The sequence below is a fragment of the Typopeltis vanoorti genome, chromosome 10 (genome assembly GCF_054136105.1).
Source record: "Typopeltis vanoorti isolate ZY-2024b chromosome 10, IOZ_Tvanoo_1.0, whole genome shotgun sequence".
NCBI lineage: Eukaryota > Metazoa > Arthropoda > Arachnida > Uropygi > Thelyphonidae > Typopeltis > Typopeltis vanoorti.
In genome coordinates this window covers 126,325,539-126,339,618 of record NC_143558.1, presented here as the reverse complement: position 1 = coordinate 126,339,618, position 14,080 = coordinate 126,325,539, and the positions used below count along the sequence as shown (strand labels likewise).

At 34.9% G+C, this 14,080-nt stretch overlaps 1 protein-coding gene across 1 annotated transcript in view; it reads left to right on the top strand.

Moving 5' to 3' along the window:
• LOC150102777 (SID1 transmembrane family member 1-like) overlaps nucleotides 1-14,080 on the top strand; it is a 582,520-nt gene that overhangs the window by 436,782 nt on the left and 131,658 nt on the right. The window contains exon 19 of the mRNA XM_090399394.1: nucleotides 7,321-7,397. Within this exon, the coding sequence (XP_090255520.1) occupies nucleotides 7,321-7,397 (77 nt within the window). The remainder of the gene's footprint in view (nucleotides 1-7,320; nucleotides 7,398-14,080) is intronic.

Genomic DNA, 14,080 nt, shown 5'->3' with positions numbered 1-14,080 from the left:
CTTGGAAGAACTGAGTAGGTGTCTTAATTTTGTCGGGGGTTTAAAGGTGGTTTTGATGTTGTATTTGTGTAGTGTTCTGTCTATTTTTTCAGAAATTCCTCTAACATATGGTATAGCAATAGCATTCTTGAAATTTTTTTGTTATTAGTGGTATCTTTGTGGCAGATCTTGTGAATGGTTTTTATACTGTATCCATTTTTTATAAAGGTATATTTGATGGTCTCATATTCATGGTTAAGAGCTTGTTCATTTGAACAAATGGAACAAATTAATTGAACTCTGTGTTTAAGGGTGCTTATGACACCTAGTTTTTGTGTTGGGTGGTGATAAGAAGTTTTGTGTATGTATTGGCCAGTGTGTGTAGGTTTGCAGTAAATTGAGAAGGAGAGACAACCTGAAGGAAGACGTGTGATAAGTGTGTCCAGGAATAGAAGAGAGTTGTTTTTTCCTATTTCAGTGGTGAATTGGATGCGTTTGTGTTTGTCTTCAGGTGGCTAAAAGGAATGTATCTAGTGCTTTGCGGCCGTGGGGCCAAATGGCGAAAATAACGTCGACATATCTGAGCCAAATTTTGGGCTTTAGGCACATCGATTCTAGAGCTAAAAGTCTTCCATATAAAAGTTCTCTATTGGGGGGGGGGAGTGGTGAGCCCATGACTGTACCCTCTTTTTGAAGGTAAAAATTGTTTTGCCACACAAAATATCCGGAGCGGAGTACGTGGGCAAAGAGGGCCATGATGTCTTGTGGAAATATGTTCTGTAAGAGTAAGATAGTATCGTTGATTGGGACATTGGTGAAAAGGGAAGTTTTGTCAAAGCTGACTAATCGATCTTGGCCACTGAGTATAATGTTTTTAATTTTGTTTATGAATTGTTGTGTATTTTTTATGTAGGAATGAGAAAGATCAGCCAATTCCTTGAGTGTGGCTGCTAATTTTTTGGCTAAGTAGTAATTCGGACTGTCAATTCCTTATACAATTGGATGTAATGGCATGTCTGTTTTGTGTACTTTTGGCAAGGCATAAATTCTGGGCAAGCGGGCATACTGTGGTATTAATTTTTTAATTGTTTCTTCCAGCCACGTGTTAACTGATTTAAGTAGTTCAGTAGTTTTCTTTTTGGTGCCTTGCATGAGATTGTAATTTACCATTTGGTAGGTGTTGTGGTCCGATACCAAATGGTTCATTTTTTCAATGCAGGTTGTCCGATTTAAAACAACAGTGGCATTCCCTTCATCTGCTTTTGTGATAATAATGTCCGGTTATTTTTTAGGGATTTGAGGGCCAGTTTTTCCACTTTGTTTAGGTTGCTGCTTAAATTTCGGTTGAATTTAGTAAAGAAGCAGTTTCCATCCGTATTTCGTCAGCTAAATTGGCATGGAGGGATCTTAAACCTCTCTCAATATGATATATTATATCTAGTTTATTTACTGACCTCGGAGCAATGCCTTAATTTAAACCTTTCTCCAGTAGCGAGAGTTCACCTTGAGTGAGGTTGTAATCCGATTGGTTGATAACCAGATAGTGGTCCGATGGTGGTTGGTTGCTCCCAACTGCATTTATGGGTGATTGGCTGCTCCTTTCGTTATGGCATCGTAATTATCTTTGCTTTCCTGTAGTTTTAGTGCTTGAAACTTTGTTATTAATTGTTCTTTGTTTTTGAGTAATAGGTGCTTGGCTGAGTCCTCTGTGATCTTGTCTAGAATATTCCAAATTTCAGAATTAACGTAACTGGATAGCTCAAATTTTAGTTGTAACATTTTGGCTTGGGTAGATGCTAAATTCTTTCGTGCCTCATGGACCTGTTCTCTTAACAACGCTTTTTCTAGCCTGGCATAGATACTGAGCACTTTAGCTGATATAAATTTCTTCTTTAGTTTAATGCAGTTTGGTATTAAGTTGCTGTCTCTACATCATTTCAAAAAGGCTAGTCGATTAATTAGCATGGAACTACATATCTTTAGCTTACTGGAGAGTCTGCACTGCTTGTGGGTCACATCTCCATGGATTATAATGACTCTTTCTTTTAAGGTTACACGGTGATCAGCATTCATATTTATGAATTTAGGGACACAAAACACACGTGTTGAAAAGATTATTTTACAGATTAATATTAAAATAATAACTTGATGTTTCGACCACTGTATTGAGGTCATCATCAGAAGGATACATGTGTATAAGAACCAAGCTACATGCTGTTGCACTCTATACAGGTAAATTACATCTACGTTGTTAACTAATCTTTTTTATTAGCCTGCCCTCTAGTGATTAAAAAAAATACTAATAAAAACTACAATAAACTCTGCTCAAGTCCTCGCATACTAGGATTCTTCTAGAATAATACAGTTTATATTGTTAAACTACGATTATCTTCTGGATCTGTACAGTACAGGTTGCTACTGAATGTTGAGGGGGGGAAAAAAACAAAAAAAACCGCACTTCACCAAGTCTTCTTGTAGTGAGATTTTTCTTGGTGGTTGCTATGAAGCTTGCAGATGGGTCCTCCACATTCTTGGAATGGTTAGACCATCATTTTTATTCAGATTCGGATCATGTTTGAGCATTTCACATGCTTCCTTGAATTTCTGCTCGAACCAGGTTTTGTGCGGTGTAGGGACTTGGTACCTTTCCAATCAATTCTGTGGTATGCTTGGAGTGCGTTGTCAGAAAGGCCGGTTTTTCCAAAATAGATATTTAATGTGTTGTTTGTGTTCATCCTTTCTGATTGGGATGGTTTGCCCTGTTTCCCCTATGTATGGTATGTTACATGTGCAATCTATTTTGTAAACCCCTGGGTGGGCTAGGTGTGGCAGGTGATCATTGGAAGAACTGAATAGGTGTCTTAATTTCGTCAGGGGTTTAAAGGTGGTTTTGATGTTGTATTTGTGTAGTGTTCCTGTTATTTCAGAAATGCCTCTAACATATAGTATAGCAATAGCATTCTTGAAATCTTTTTTCTTATTAGTGGTATCTTTGTGGAGGATCTTGTGAATGGTTGTGAACCATGAATATGAGACCATCAAACATACCTTTATAAAAAATGGATACAGTATAAAAACCATTCACAAGATCCTCCAAAGATACCACTAATAACAAAAAGATTTCAAGAATGCTATTGCTATACCATATGTTAGAGGCGTTTCTGAAAAAATAGACAGAACACTACACAAATACAACATCAAAACCACCTTTAAACCCTCAACAAAATTAAGACACCTGCTCAGTTGTTCCAAGGATTCCCTGCCGCACCTAGCCCTAGCCCACCCAAGGGTTTACAAAATAGATTGCACATGTAACATACCGTACATAGAGGAAACAGGGCGAACCATCCCAATCAGAAAGGATGAACGCAAACGACACATAAAATACCTCCATTTTGGAAAAACCAGGCGTTCTCACCACGCACTCCAAACATACCACAGAATTGATTGAAAAGGTACGAAGTCCCTACACTGCACCAAAACCTGGTTCAAGCAGAAATTCAAGGAAACATGTGAAATGCTCAAACAAGATCTGAATCTTAATAAAAATGATGGTCTAACCATCCTAAAAATGTGGAGGACCCATCTCCAACCTTCATAACAACCACAAAGAAAAATCTCAATACGAGAAGACTTGGTTAAGTGTTTTTTTTTTTTTTTTTTTTTTTTTCCCTGAACATTCAATAGCAACCTGTACTGTACAAATCCAGAAGATAATCGTAGTTTAACAATATAAACTCTATAATTCCAGAAGAATCATAGTACGTGAGGACTTGAGCAGAGTTTATTGTAATTTTTATTGGTATTTTTTTTATCACTAGAGGGCAGGCTAATAAAAAAGATTAGTTAAAAACATAGATGTAATTTACCTGTATAGAGTGCAACAGCATGTAGCTTGGTTCTTATACACATGTATCCTTCTGATGATGACCTCAATACAGGGGTAGAAACGTCAAGTTATTATTTTATTATTAATCTGTAAAATAATCTTTTCAACACGTGTGTTTTGTGTCCCTAAATTCATAAATATGAATGATGATCATCGTGTAACCTTAAAAGAAAGAGTCATTATAATCCATGGAGATGTGAGCCACAAGAAGTGCAACCTCTACGGTAAGCTAAAGATATGTAGTTCCATGTTAATTAATCGACTAGCCTCTTTGAAATGATGTAGAGACAGCTACTTAATACCCAACTGCATTAAACTAAAGAAGAAATTTACATCAGCTAAATCGCTCCGTAGCTATGCCAGGCTAGAAAAAGTGTTGTTAAGAGAACATATCCACGAGGCATGAGAGAACTTGGCATCTACTCAAGCCAAAGTGTTACAACTAAAATTTGAGCTATCCAGTTACGTTAATCCTGAAATTTGGAATATTCTAGACAAGATCACAGACGACTTGGCCAAGCACCTATTACTCAAAAACAAAGAACAATTAATAACAAAGTTTCAAGCACTAAAACTACAGGAAAGCACAAGACAATTACGACGCCATAATGAAAGGAGCAGCCAATCATCCATAAATGCAGTTAGGAGCAGCCAACCACCATTGGACCACTGTCTGGTTATCAACCAATCGGATGACAACCTCACTCAAGGTGAACTCTCGCTACTGGAGAAAGGTTTAAATTACGCCATTGCTCCGAGGTCAGTAAATAAACTAGATATAATATATCATATCTAGAGAGGTTTAAGATCCCTCCATGCTAATTTAGCTGACAAAATACGGATGGAAACTGCTTCTTTACTAAATTCAACCAAAAATTTAAGCAGCAACCTAAACAAAGTGGAAAAACTGGCCCTCAAATCCCTAAAAAATAACCGTGACATTATTATCACAAAAGCAGATGAAGGGAATGCCACTGTTGTTTTAAATCGGACAACCTTCATTGAAAAAATGAACCATTTGGTATCGGACCACAACACCTACCAAATGGTAAATTACAACCCCACGCAATGCAACAAAAAGAAAACTACTGAACTACTTAAATCAATTAACACGTGGCTGGAAGAAACAATTAAAAAATTAATACCACAGTATGCCCGCTTGCCCAGAATTTATGCCCTGCCAAAAGTACAATAAACAGACACACCATTACCTCCAATTGTATAAGGAATTGACAGTCTGAATTATTACTTAACCAAAAAATTAGTGGCCACACTCAAGGAATTGGTTGGTCTTTCCCCTTCCTACATAAAAATTACACAACAATTCATAAACAAAATTAAAAACATTACACTCAGCGACCAAGATCTATTAGTTAGCTTTGACATAACTTCCCTTTTCACCAATGTCCCAATCAATGATACTATTTTATTCTTACAGAAAATATTTCCACACAACATCACGGTCCTCTTTGCCCATGTACTCCGCTCCGGATATTTTGTGTGGCAAAACCATTTTTACCTTCAAAAAGAGGGTACAGTCATGGGCTCACCACTTCCCCCCCCCAAATAGTGAACTTTTATATGGAAGAATTTGAGCTCTAGAATCGACGTGCCTAAAGCCCAAAATTTGGCTCAGATACGCCGACGATATTTTTGCTATTTGGCCCCACAACTATGATGCACTAGATACATTCCTTAGCCTCCTGAACAAACAACACAAACGCATCCAATTCACCATTGAAATAGAAAAAAACAACTCTCTTCATTCCTAGACACACTTATCACACGTCTTCCTTCGGGCTGTCTTTCCTTCTCAGTTTACCGCAAACCTACACACACACAGGCCAGTACATACACAACACTTCCTATCACCACCCAACACAAAAACTAGGGGTCATGGCACCCTTAAACACAGAGCTCAAACCATTTGTTCAAATGAACAAGCTCTTAACCATGAATATGAGACCATCAAACATACCTTTATAAAAAATGGATACAGTATAAAAACCATTCATAAGATCCTATACAAAGATACCACTAATAACAAAAAAGATTTCAAAAATGCTATTGCTATACCATATGTTAGAGGTATTTCTGAAAAAATAGACAGAACACTACACAAATACAACATCAAAACCACCTTTAACCCCCCCCCCCCCCCCGACAATATTAAGACCCCTACCTCAGTTCTTCCAAGGATCCCCTGCCACACCTAGCCCACCCAGGGGTTTGCAAATAGATTGCATGTAGCACTTCATACATAGGGGAAACAGAGCGAACCATCCCAATCAGAAAGGATGAACACAAGCTACACATAAAATACCTCCATTTTGGAAAAACCAGCCTTTCTCGCCACACAAGTCAAACATACCACAGAACTGAGTGGAAAGGTACCAAGTCTCTACACTGCACCAAAACCTGGTTCGAGCTGAAATGCTCAAACATGATCCAAATCTGAATAAAAATGATGGTCTAACCATTCCAACAATGTGGAGGACCCATCTGCAACCTTCATAGCAACCACAAAGAAAAATCTCAATACAAGAAGACTTGGAGAAGTGTTCCCCCCCCCCCCCTTAACATTCAATACCTGTACTGTACAAATCCAGAAGATAATTGTAGTTTAACAATATAAACTGTATAATTCCAGAAGAATCCTAGTACGTGAGGACTTTAGCAGAGTTTATTGTAGTTTTATTGGTAATTTTTTTTTTATCAGTAGAGGGCAGGCTAAGAAAAAAAAAAAAGATTAGTTAACAACGTAGATGTAATTTACCTGTATAGAGTGCAACAGCATGTAGCTTGGTTCTTTTACACGTGTATCCTTCTGATGATGACCTCAATGCAGGGGTCGAAACATCAAGTTATTATTTTATTATTAATCAGTAAAATAATCTTTTCAACATGTGTGTTTTGTGTCTCTAAATTCATAAATACGAATAATCTAAAGAATACATATAATGTGAAATTTTTACTTCATCAAATGACCGAAGTTAGCACATATATCCAAAAAGACCAAGTGGCTGTGTCATCTTGATTACCATAGTAGTCAGTAATGTCTGTTCTGCCCTTGAATAATGTATAAATGATCTAAAATAATGATATAATTCAGCTACAACTTCTACAACAGTTTTCTCACACACATAAACATGCAGATTTCCTAATTATGTGACAAAAAATGTTATGCGAATTGGTAGCCTTTTGAAACACAATTTCCTCTTGTGTATCTTTTACTGGTAATATCAGTAATAATAGTGATAATGGTTAGTGTCTCGTGTGATGTATGTTAACTTCCTTTGTGACTAGACTATAGACATTCGAGGAATCCCTGAATATAGTTTAATTACTTAAGTTGAATACTGATATTATTAACAATAAAAGTGTACCTTTGTATTGATTATGAATCTTCTCATAAAGTTTTGATTTGTTATAATTTTTTATTTCATTTTTAGACCTTGGAATTTTTAAACGAATGTATCACATCCTTTTGAATGACTTATTTACTCACTTTGTGCGTCCCATGTATATGGTATGTTTGCTTTTTATACTGTTTTTGTATCTTTCATTGAAAAAGTTTACAATGCAACATTGTGGAGTTTGAATTAATCGAAATGTGTGTGTGTGTGTAAATTTAGAGGATTTCTATTCATACTGAATTGAATATGTTAAAAATAGTTAACCTGTTTTCTATGAGCATGAGCAGCTTCACAGCCCTTCATAAAGGGGAAATAGTATGTTACAAAATGTCACAACTTTTGGTTTACCTTGGAGGACAAGTATACTGCAAATTGTGGTTTGTGGTTTATATGCTTTCCATTGAAATTGAAGCTGTATATGTAGGTGGTGCAATACATTACTACAGAACCAAAAAAAAAAAAATTATGCATATACTACATTTATGTAGCTGCTGAAAGGTAAGTAATTTTCTAAACTTTTAGATAATAATATGAAATTAAGCAGAATGTGAAAAGAAAGGTTCTTTGCCAGGAAAATGACCCAGAGGAAGACCAAGATCTAGATGGATTGATACAGTAAAAAGTGCCTTAGAAGACAGAAATATAAGATCTGATAATATTGGAGACACTTGACTGATATCAGATTAATTCAGGGAAAAATCATTGATAGGAAGTTAGTAATGACCTAACTTTTCATGTAGTATGCTATCATAATATTCTGTACGCAGCACACCCTGAGAACACATATCAGGAATTTCATATGTACAAGACTGTCTTGTAGAGTAATTTGCAGTAAAGATTTCTAGATAATTTATAGGCAAAATGAGAATATCAGTGAGAATATAAGTGCTGAATATCAGTGGCATTCCTGATTGCCCTGTCTATCTTTGCATCATTTTCAAAGATTCCATGCATTGCTGACATTTTTCCCATTCAGTAACTGATACCATGGGATCAAAGATAGTATTCTCCTTTGTTGATCATAATTTCCAGCTTTGTAGTTCAGCATGTAATCTGTTTTAATCAGGGCATCAATACAATGAGATAATTCCCAAGAAAGTACGGCATGATCACTGTCACCAGTTGGTGGTAAAATAGCCATATTCTTGACAGAGACCGCTTCTGATGCTATGAGCAAATCCAACACTCTTTGACCTCGAGTTCCCTCTTTCACATGCTGCTTGAGAAAGTTGTCTCACAACAATTCAATAAATTCCTCTTCTTTCTTTTCATGAGATTTCTTTTCTACCCAATTAATGTTTGGAAAATGAAAGTCACCACATAATGATTGCTTGTTTGGTACCCATAAGACCAAACTGGCAATGCATTTCTTTATCCCGTGAATCTGCGCTGCCAAGTCTGTAGCAACACCCCACCAGATAGACAAACTCACCACTACATGAGACATTGTTACCATCATTGTTTTCTTGTGTTTCTATCCTAACTGGACTAAAGTCATCTGATATCATTAGTAGTAGTACTTCTCCTCTCCTGTCTTTTCTGTCATTCTTAAAAATAGTATTCCCATTACACTCGACCCGAGTTATCATATCTGATCCTAATAGCCGGGTTTCACTAATGCCAACAATCTTAGGCCACATCATATTCAGTAAAGCAACTAACTCAACCCCTTTGTTTCTGATGCTCCTGGCATTTGTGTATAGACATAATAAATTACCACCTAGCCTATTCTTATAATGACATATGCAATCTATTTGGTCATGTTCTAGAATTTTCTCTTTTTCCCTCCTCAGACATACTTAAAACGTCCAAACCTAAAGCATATTTTCCTACCCCTTTGCCACATGCATAACCATGTTCGAAGACTATCTTTATCTTTATCTTCATATCTTTATCATGTTTGCATACCATAGCTGAACTTTCACACACATTTTTTGCATTCCTCCATTGATGATCTAGTTTCCCTTTGCATTAGGTCTCATACCAAGAAGTAATTTCTCCAGGCTTCTGATGCAAATGATTTCAAGTGCAGGCTATCCACTTTTATACAAGTCTTTTCTGCCATCAAACACACCTAGTGTGACCAGATTAAAAATTTGATTTTGGGGTGTTCATTATGAACAATTATAATAAGATTATTTTATTTCTATATTTGTAGATTTTCACAATATACAAATGCATGAAACGCAGAGTTGGTCAAATTTTGGTACAATTAGTCAAATTCATAGCAAGTCTTTAAACAAAATTTAAATATTTTATTTTGGCAGTTATGGAAACTAATGTAAACGTTTAGAGATATTCTCATGATATGCTTTGCATAATCATTTACAATATAAATTCAGTAAACCTGATTTATTTTATCAAAAGAGGAGTATTTATCTAACAATACTTTTTTATTTGAGCGTATTTCTTTTAGCATTTTTTAATACAACTGCATAAAATTCTTTGCATGACATATTGTAATTGGTTTTCACCAGTAATTCTCCCTCAACAGTTTTTAGGTCTAATCTGTTGCTATCCATTTTCCAAGAGTTGAACATTAAGCTAAATACTCGCTGACTCATTGCATTTGAGTGAGGCAAAACAAAAACAAAATTAATAATTTTTTCAATATTAGATACATCGTATGCATTTAAAAATTTTATCCAAATATCTGTGATATTTTTGAGTTCTTTTGTGTCAATATTTTTACTGAAATTTTCAATATACTGAATTAAAGTTTTCAGAAAATCGTCTGCCCTTTTCTTAAACAAATTTATCTCTACTGGTTTGCGACAACATTTCAATTTTTGTATAGCAACTAATCCATAAAAATGATCATTTAATTTAGAAAGTAGAGAAAGAGTTTCTTAGATTGGCCATTAGGTTAAATAGTTCTATTATAATTAGACTATCCTGCTCTAGATTACAAATTATGTTTTGGACACAGGTTGCTGTATTTGAAAAAAAAGAAAGAAAGGTAGACTTCAGCTAATTCATTCGAAAAAAAACTTGTAAAATAGGTGGACATCTTTCCAAAGATAGAAAATAGTTTTTCACTGGCTCAAAATTTTTGTTTAGCCTATCTACTGCTGGAAGGAGTGACAACCATCTTGTAGGAACATGACGCATTAGATCTGAATATTCTAGGTCACAAAATTCATAATGTTCTTTTAAAGTTTCTAACCTTTTACTATGATGTGAACTAAATTCACTATATGTTTTTAAAATTACACATTCTATATCAACTTCTTAAACAGCTTGTAGCTTTTCTTGTTGCATTGTGTAAGACATGGCAAAGACACCCCATATCTATTAAATCCTTATTAAATTTCTTTAATTCCGTAAATACACTCTGATTTATACCAAAATTTATATTAGCATTATAACCACAAAAACTAACAATGTTCTCAGGATTTAAATTCAGCTCCTTCAACTTTTGAAGTAAGCAAAGTGAAGTATCGTTTGAAGTTTCTGACTGGCTGTTAAAGAAACTCAAAAGTTTTGTTTGAACTCCCCCCCACTAGATTTAGAAAAATATCTACACATTAAAGGAAACATTTTAATGTTTCCTTTATTTGATGAATCTGTTGCAAATGAAAATGGCTGATTTTCTCCTAAATTCTTGACAACTGTAGGCACACAGTCTTTTGCTAAAACATTTGTTATTATTTTAGATATTTTTGTCTGCACGCATGTCAATTGAGAAGCGATTTTTGAATCACTAAATAATGTTTTGAATAATGAACTCATGCAGTCCAATGGTCGATAGCTATGCGGAAGTTTCACAGTGTGATAGGCAAACATAGCTTCGGCGGCAACAGTCTTTTGTTCTTCAGTTGAAACTAATGACGACATTGAGGAAATAAAAAATGAATTTAAAGTTGGATTACTAGCTAATACTTTCCCATTTTATGCTTATTACTTAGCATATATATGCCTTTTAAGGTCATAAACACCTCCATTTATTATGGAAAATTCACAATTGCACCATAAACATTTCGCTTTACCAACAGTTCTTCCTTTTGTGGCAGAAAACAATAAGTTTTCTGCCACTCCTCGTTGAAATAATTCTGATGTTTTATCTTCTTTTTTTTCTCTTGATTTAACCTCTGTATTTTTTCTTCTTCCGTATTTGATGACAATGAAGAGGACATTCTGTGAAAAGGGTTAAAGTAGTATTTATAGAATTTATTGCCTTACGTTAATAAGTAAGATCTCAAGTAGTGACCGCGGGAGCCTGTACTCCTCCTTGTGTTGGGCCTGTGACAGGTGCTGAGCATTACAAAGTAAGCATAATATAAATATCCTATAACGATCTATATAAGTAAGATACAAAGTTGTTTTTCGAGTCTTTGAGAATGCATTTCAACAAAATATTTACCTGCGGCTAATTTTCTTCTTATATAATCACCTAAACTTGGTATTATATGAAGGGGATACAAATCCTTTGATGTTTAAAGATATATAATACCAATAGAATAAAAGCCTTTTGTCTTTTTTTCTATTGGTATTATGTGATTTGTAGCATTTACATTTTGCTTACTTGGTGGCATTCACAGTAAAAGCAATAGTCAATATTTATTTATTTAGTACTGAAAAATGGATATTATGTCCGAAACACCGAAAAGGAGTATTTTTTGTACCCCATTTAAGATTTTACAAAAGGGGTATTTTATAAATTTAATTCAGTAAATAGGGTATGTCTGGCCACCCTAAACACATCCCACGCATCTAAAAACTTGCATCCATATCTTCTACACCACCTGCATGTGTAATCATTTGCTATCATCGCCCTCCTTCTTAACTCAATACTGTCATATCTGGGTAGTAATTCAACAAGTTTTACTCTCTCACATTTCTTTCTCATTTCTTCCAACAGACCTTTCATATCTTCTCTCATACTATATTTGTTACTACTTAAATTATTTGTACCTACCAGAACTACCATTCCTTTTCTTTTTTGGTCTTCAATTACATTTGTCATATTTTTAATTTTCGCTCCCAGGAAACTAGAAGTAGTGACTCCATCAGCAAGCAGAAATTTTAAAATTGAGGCACCATACCATATGACCTCTTTTTTCTTAGGTTTTAATTGACTTACCTTGTTGTTATTAATATTTTGACTACCAAGTTCAGTACATACCTGCCTGTTCTTGTTCTGATCCTTTTTCTTATCCTGTCTAAGTTTAGTTAAATGTTTTTCCACCTTTTCCAATTCCCTGGTAGATTTTCTAATAATTTCTTTTAATACAGATATTTCTAATTAAACTCATCATCAGATAAATTATCATCACTGCAGCAGTAGTTTTGTTCATCAGGACAAATGCTCTCCTTAGTAGCAACAACTAGCTTTAGACACTGCCTTGTTGCGATGAGTTTTTGACACCATTTTTAAGAGTAGTAAAAACCAATAATATTTCTGCAATTATATTATAAAATACTATAGTACAATAATTACACTAAAAAAACTACCATAATATACTAAAAATGCACAGATCTAAGAAAACGCTTAATAGATCAACAAAAATCACAAATCTTTCAGAAGCTCTCTACCTGCACATCTTTTCACCTGATAGCCTCGACACCAGCAAATTAATCTTATAAAAGAGATGCATTCCTGAAAGTAGGACATCTGATTTCACTGTTCTTTGTCAAGGAAATAGCTTATGACACAACTTGGAGATATAACATATTAAAAGACCTGTATAACTCATCTCTCAGAGGATACCTTTCTGTATTTATTAAAAACTTTCTGTCAAGGAGAGCTTTCCAAGGAGATTTTGAAGTATGCTATTTCATCCATATCATCAAGAACAGGAAGTTCCCTAGTGCTCGTCTTAAGTGTGACACTTTTTGCTATGAAAGTTAACTCAATCACTGAACAGCTCCCTCTCGCTCTAGACAATGCTGCATATGTTGATGACTTCACAATTCATCATCTCCTAACACAAGTGTAATTGAAATACTACATCAGCAAGGAATTGATTGTGTTTCTCTATGGGCTCTGAGTAATGGGTTCAAGTTTTCAACAGAAAAATGTGTGTGTGTACACTTCTGTCAAAAATGCATGCTTCACCTAGATCCTGAATTAAGAATGGAACAAACTGTTATTCCAGCGGCAACAAAAGTGAAGTTCTTAGAACTCATACTTGATAAAAAATTTGCATTTCTTGCACCCGTTCTTCAACTAAGGGAAAAGGGCAACACAGCATTGAATCACCTTCCCACTCTATCCTACTAAATGGAATGGTGATCGATCTTCATTACTTTGTACTTATTGTATTCTTATGCATTCAAAGCTGGATAATGTATCTGAAGTCTATAGTTCTGCAAGACAGAATAACTTGCAATGGTTGCAGGTTATTCTGTCTTGCATCCACAACCAGGGCATACTTGTACTACTGGTGCTTTTCACACATACTCCACTGAAAGCTTTTATCTTGAAGCAAATGAAGCATCTCTCTCTCTCGTTTAGATGGAAACAGTTGTTAACCTCAAGGCACCAGATTATTTTAGGTATTATGAAAGTTTAAATCCCTCTTTTAGTAATTTGAGAAATATGATGTTGAAATTGGTCATCTTCCATAGTGTCTTCATTCTTGATAGGTCAGTGGAAAAAAAAAATGTCGGATGTATTTGAATAATAAATTACAAGAGTTGATTGTTCTAGTTTTATCACTGGAGGCCCTAAGAAACAGTATTGCTGAGCATTATTAAAAGTCTAAAATTAGAATACTTTTCCCACATTAGTCTAATCCATACCATATTTAATCCATTTTTCTATTAAGATGCACTGTGGTGTAATATGATGCAG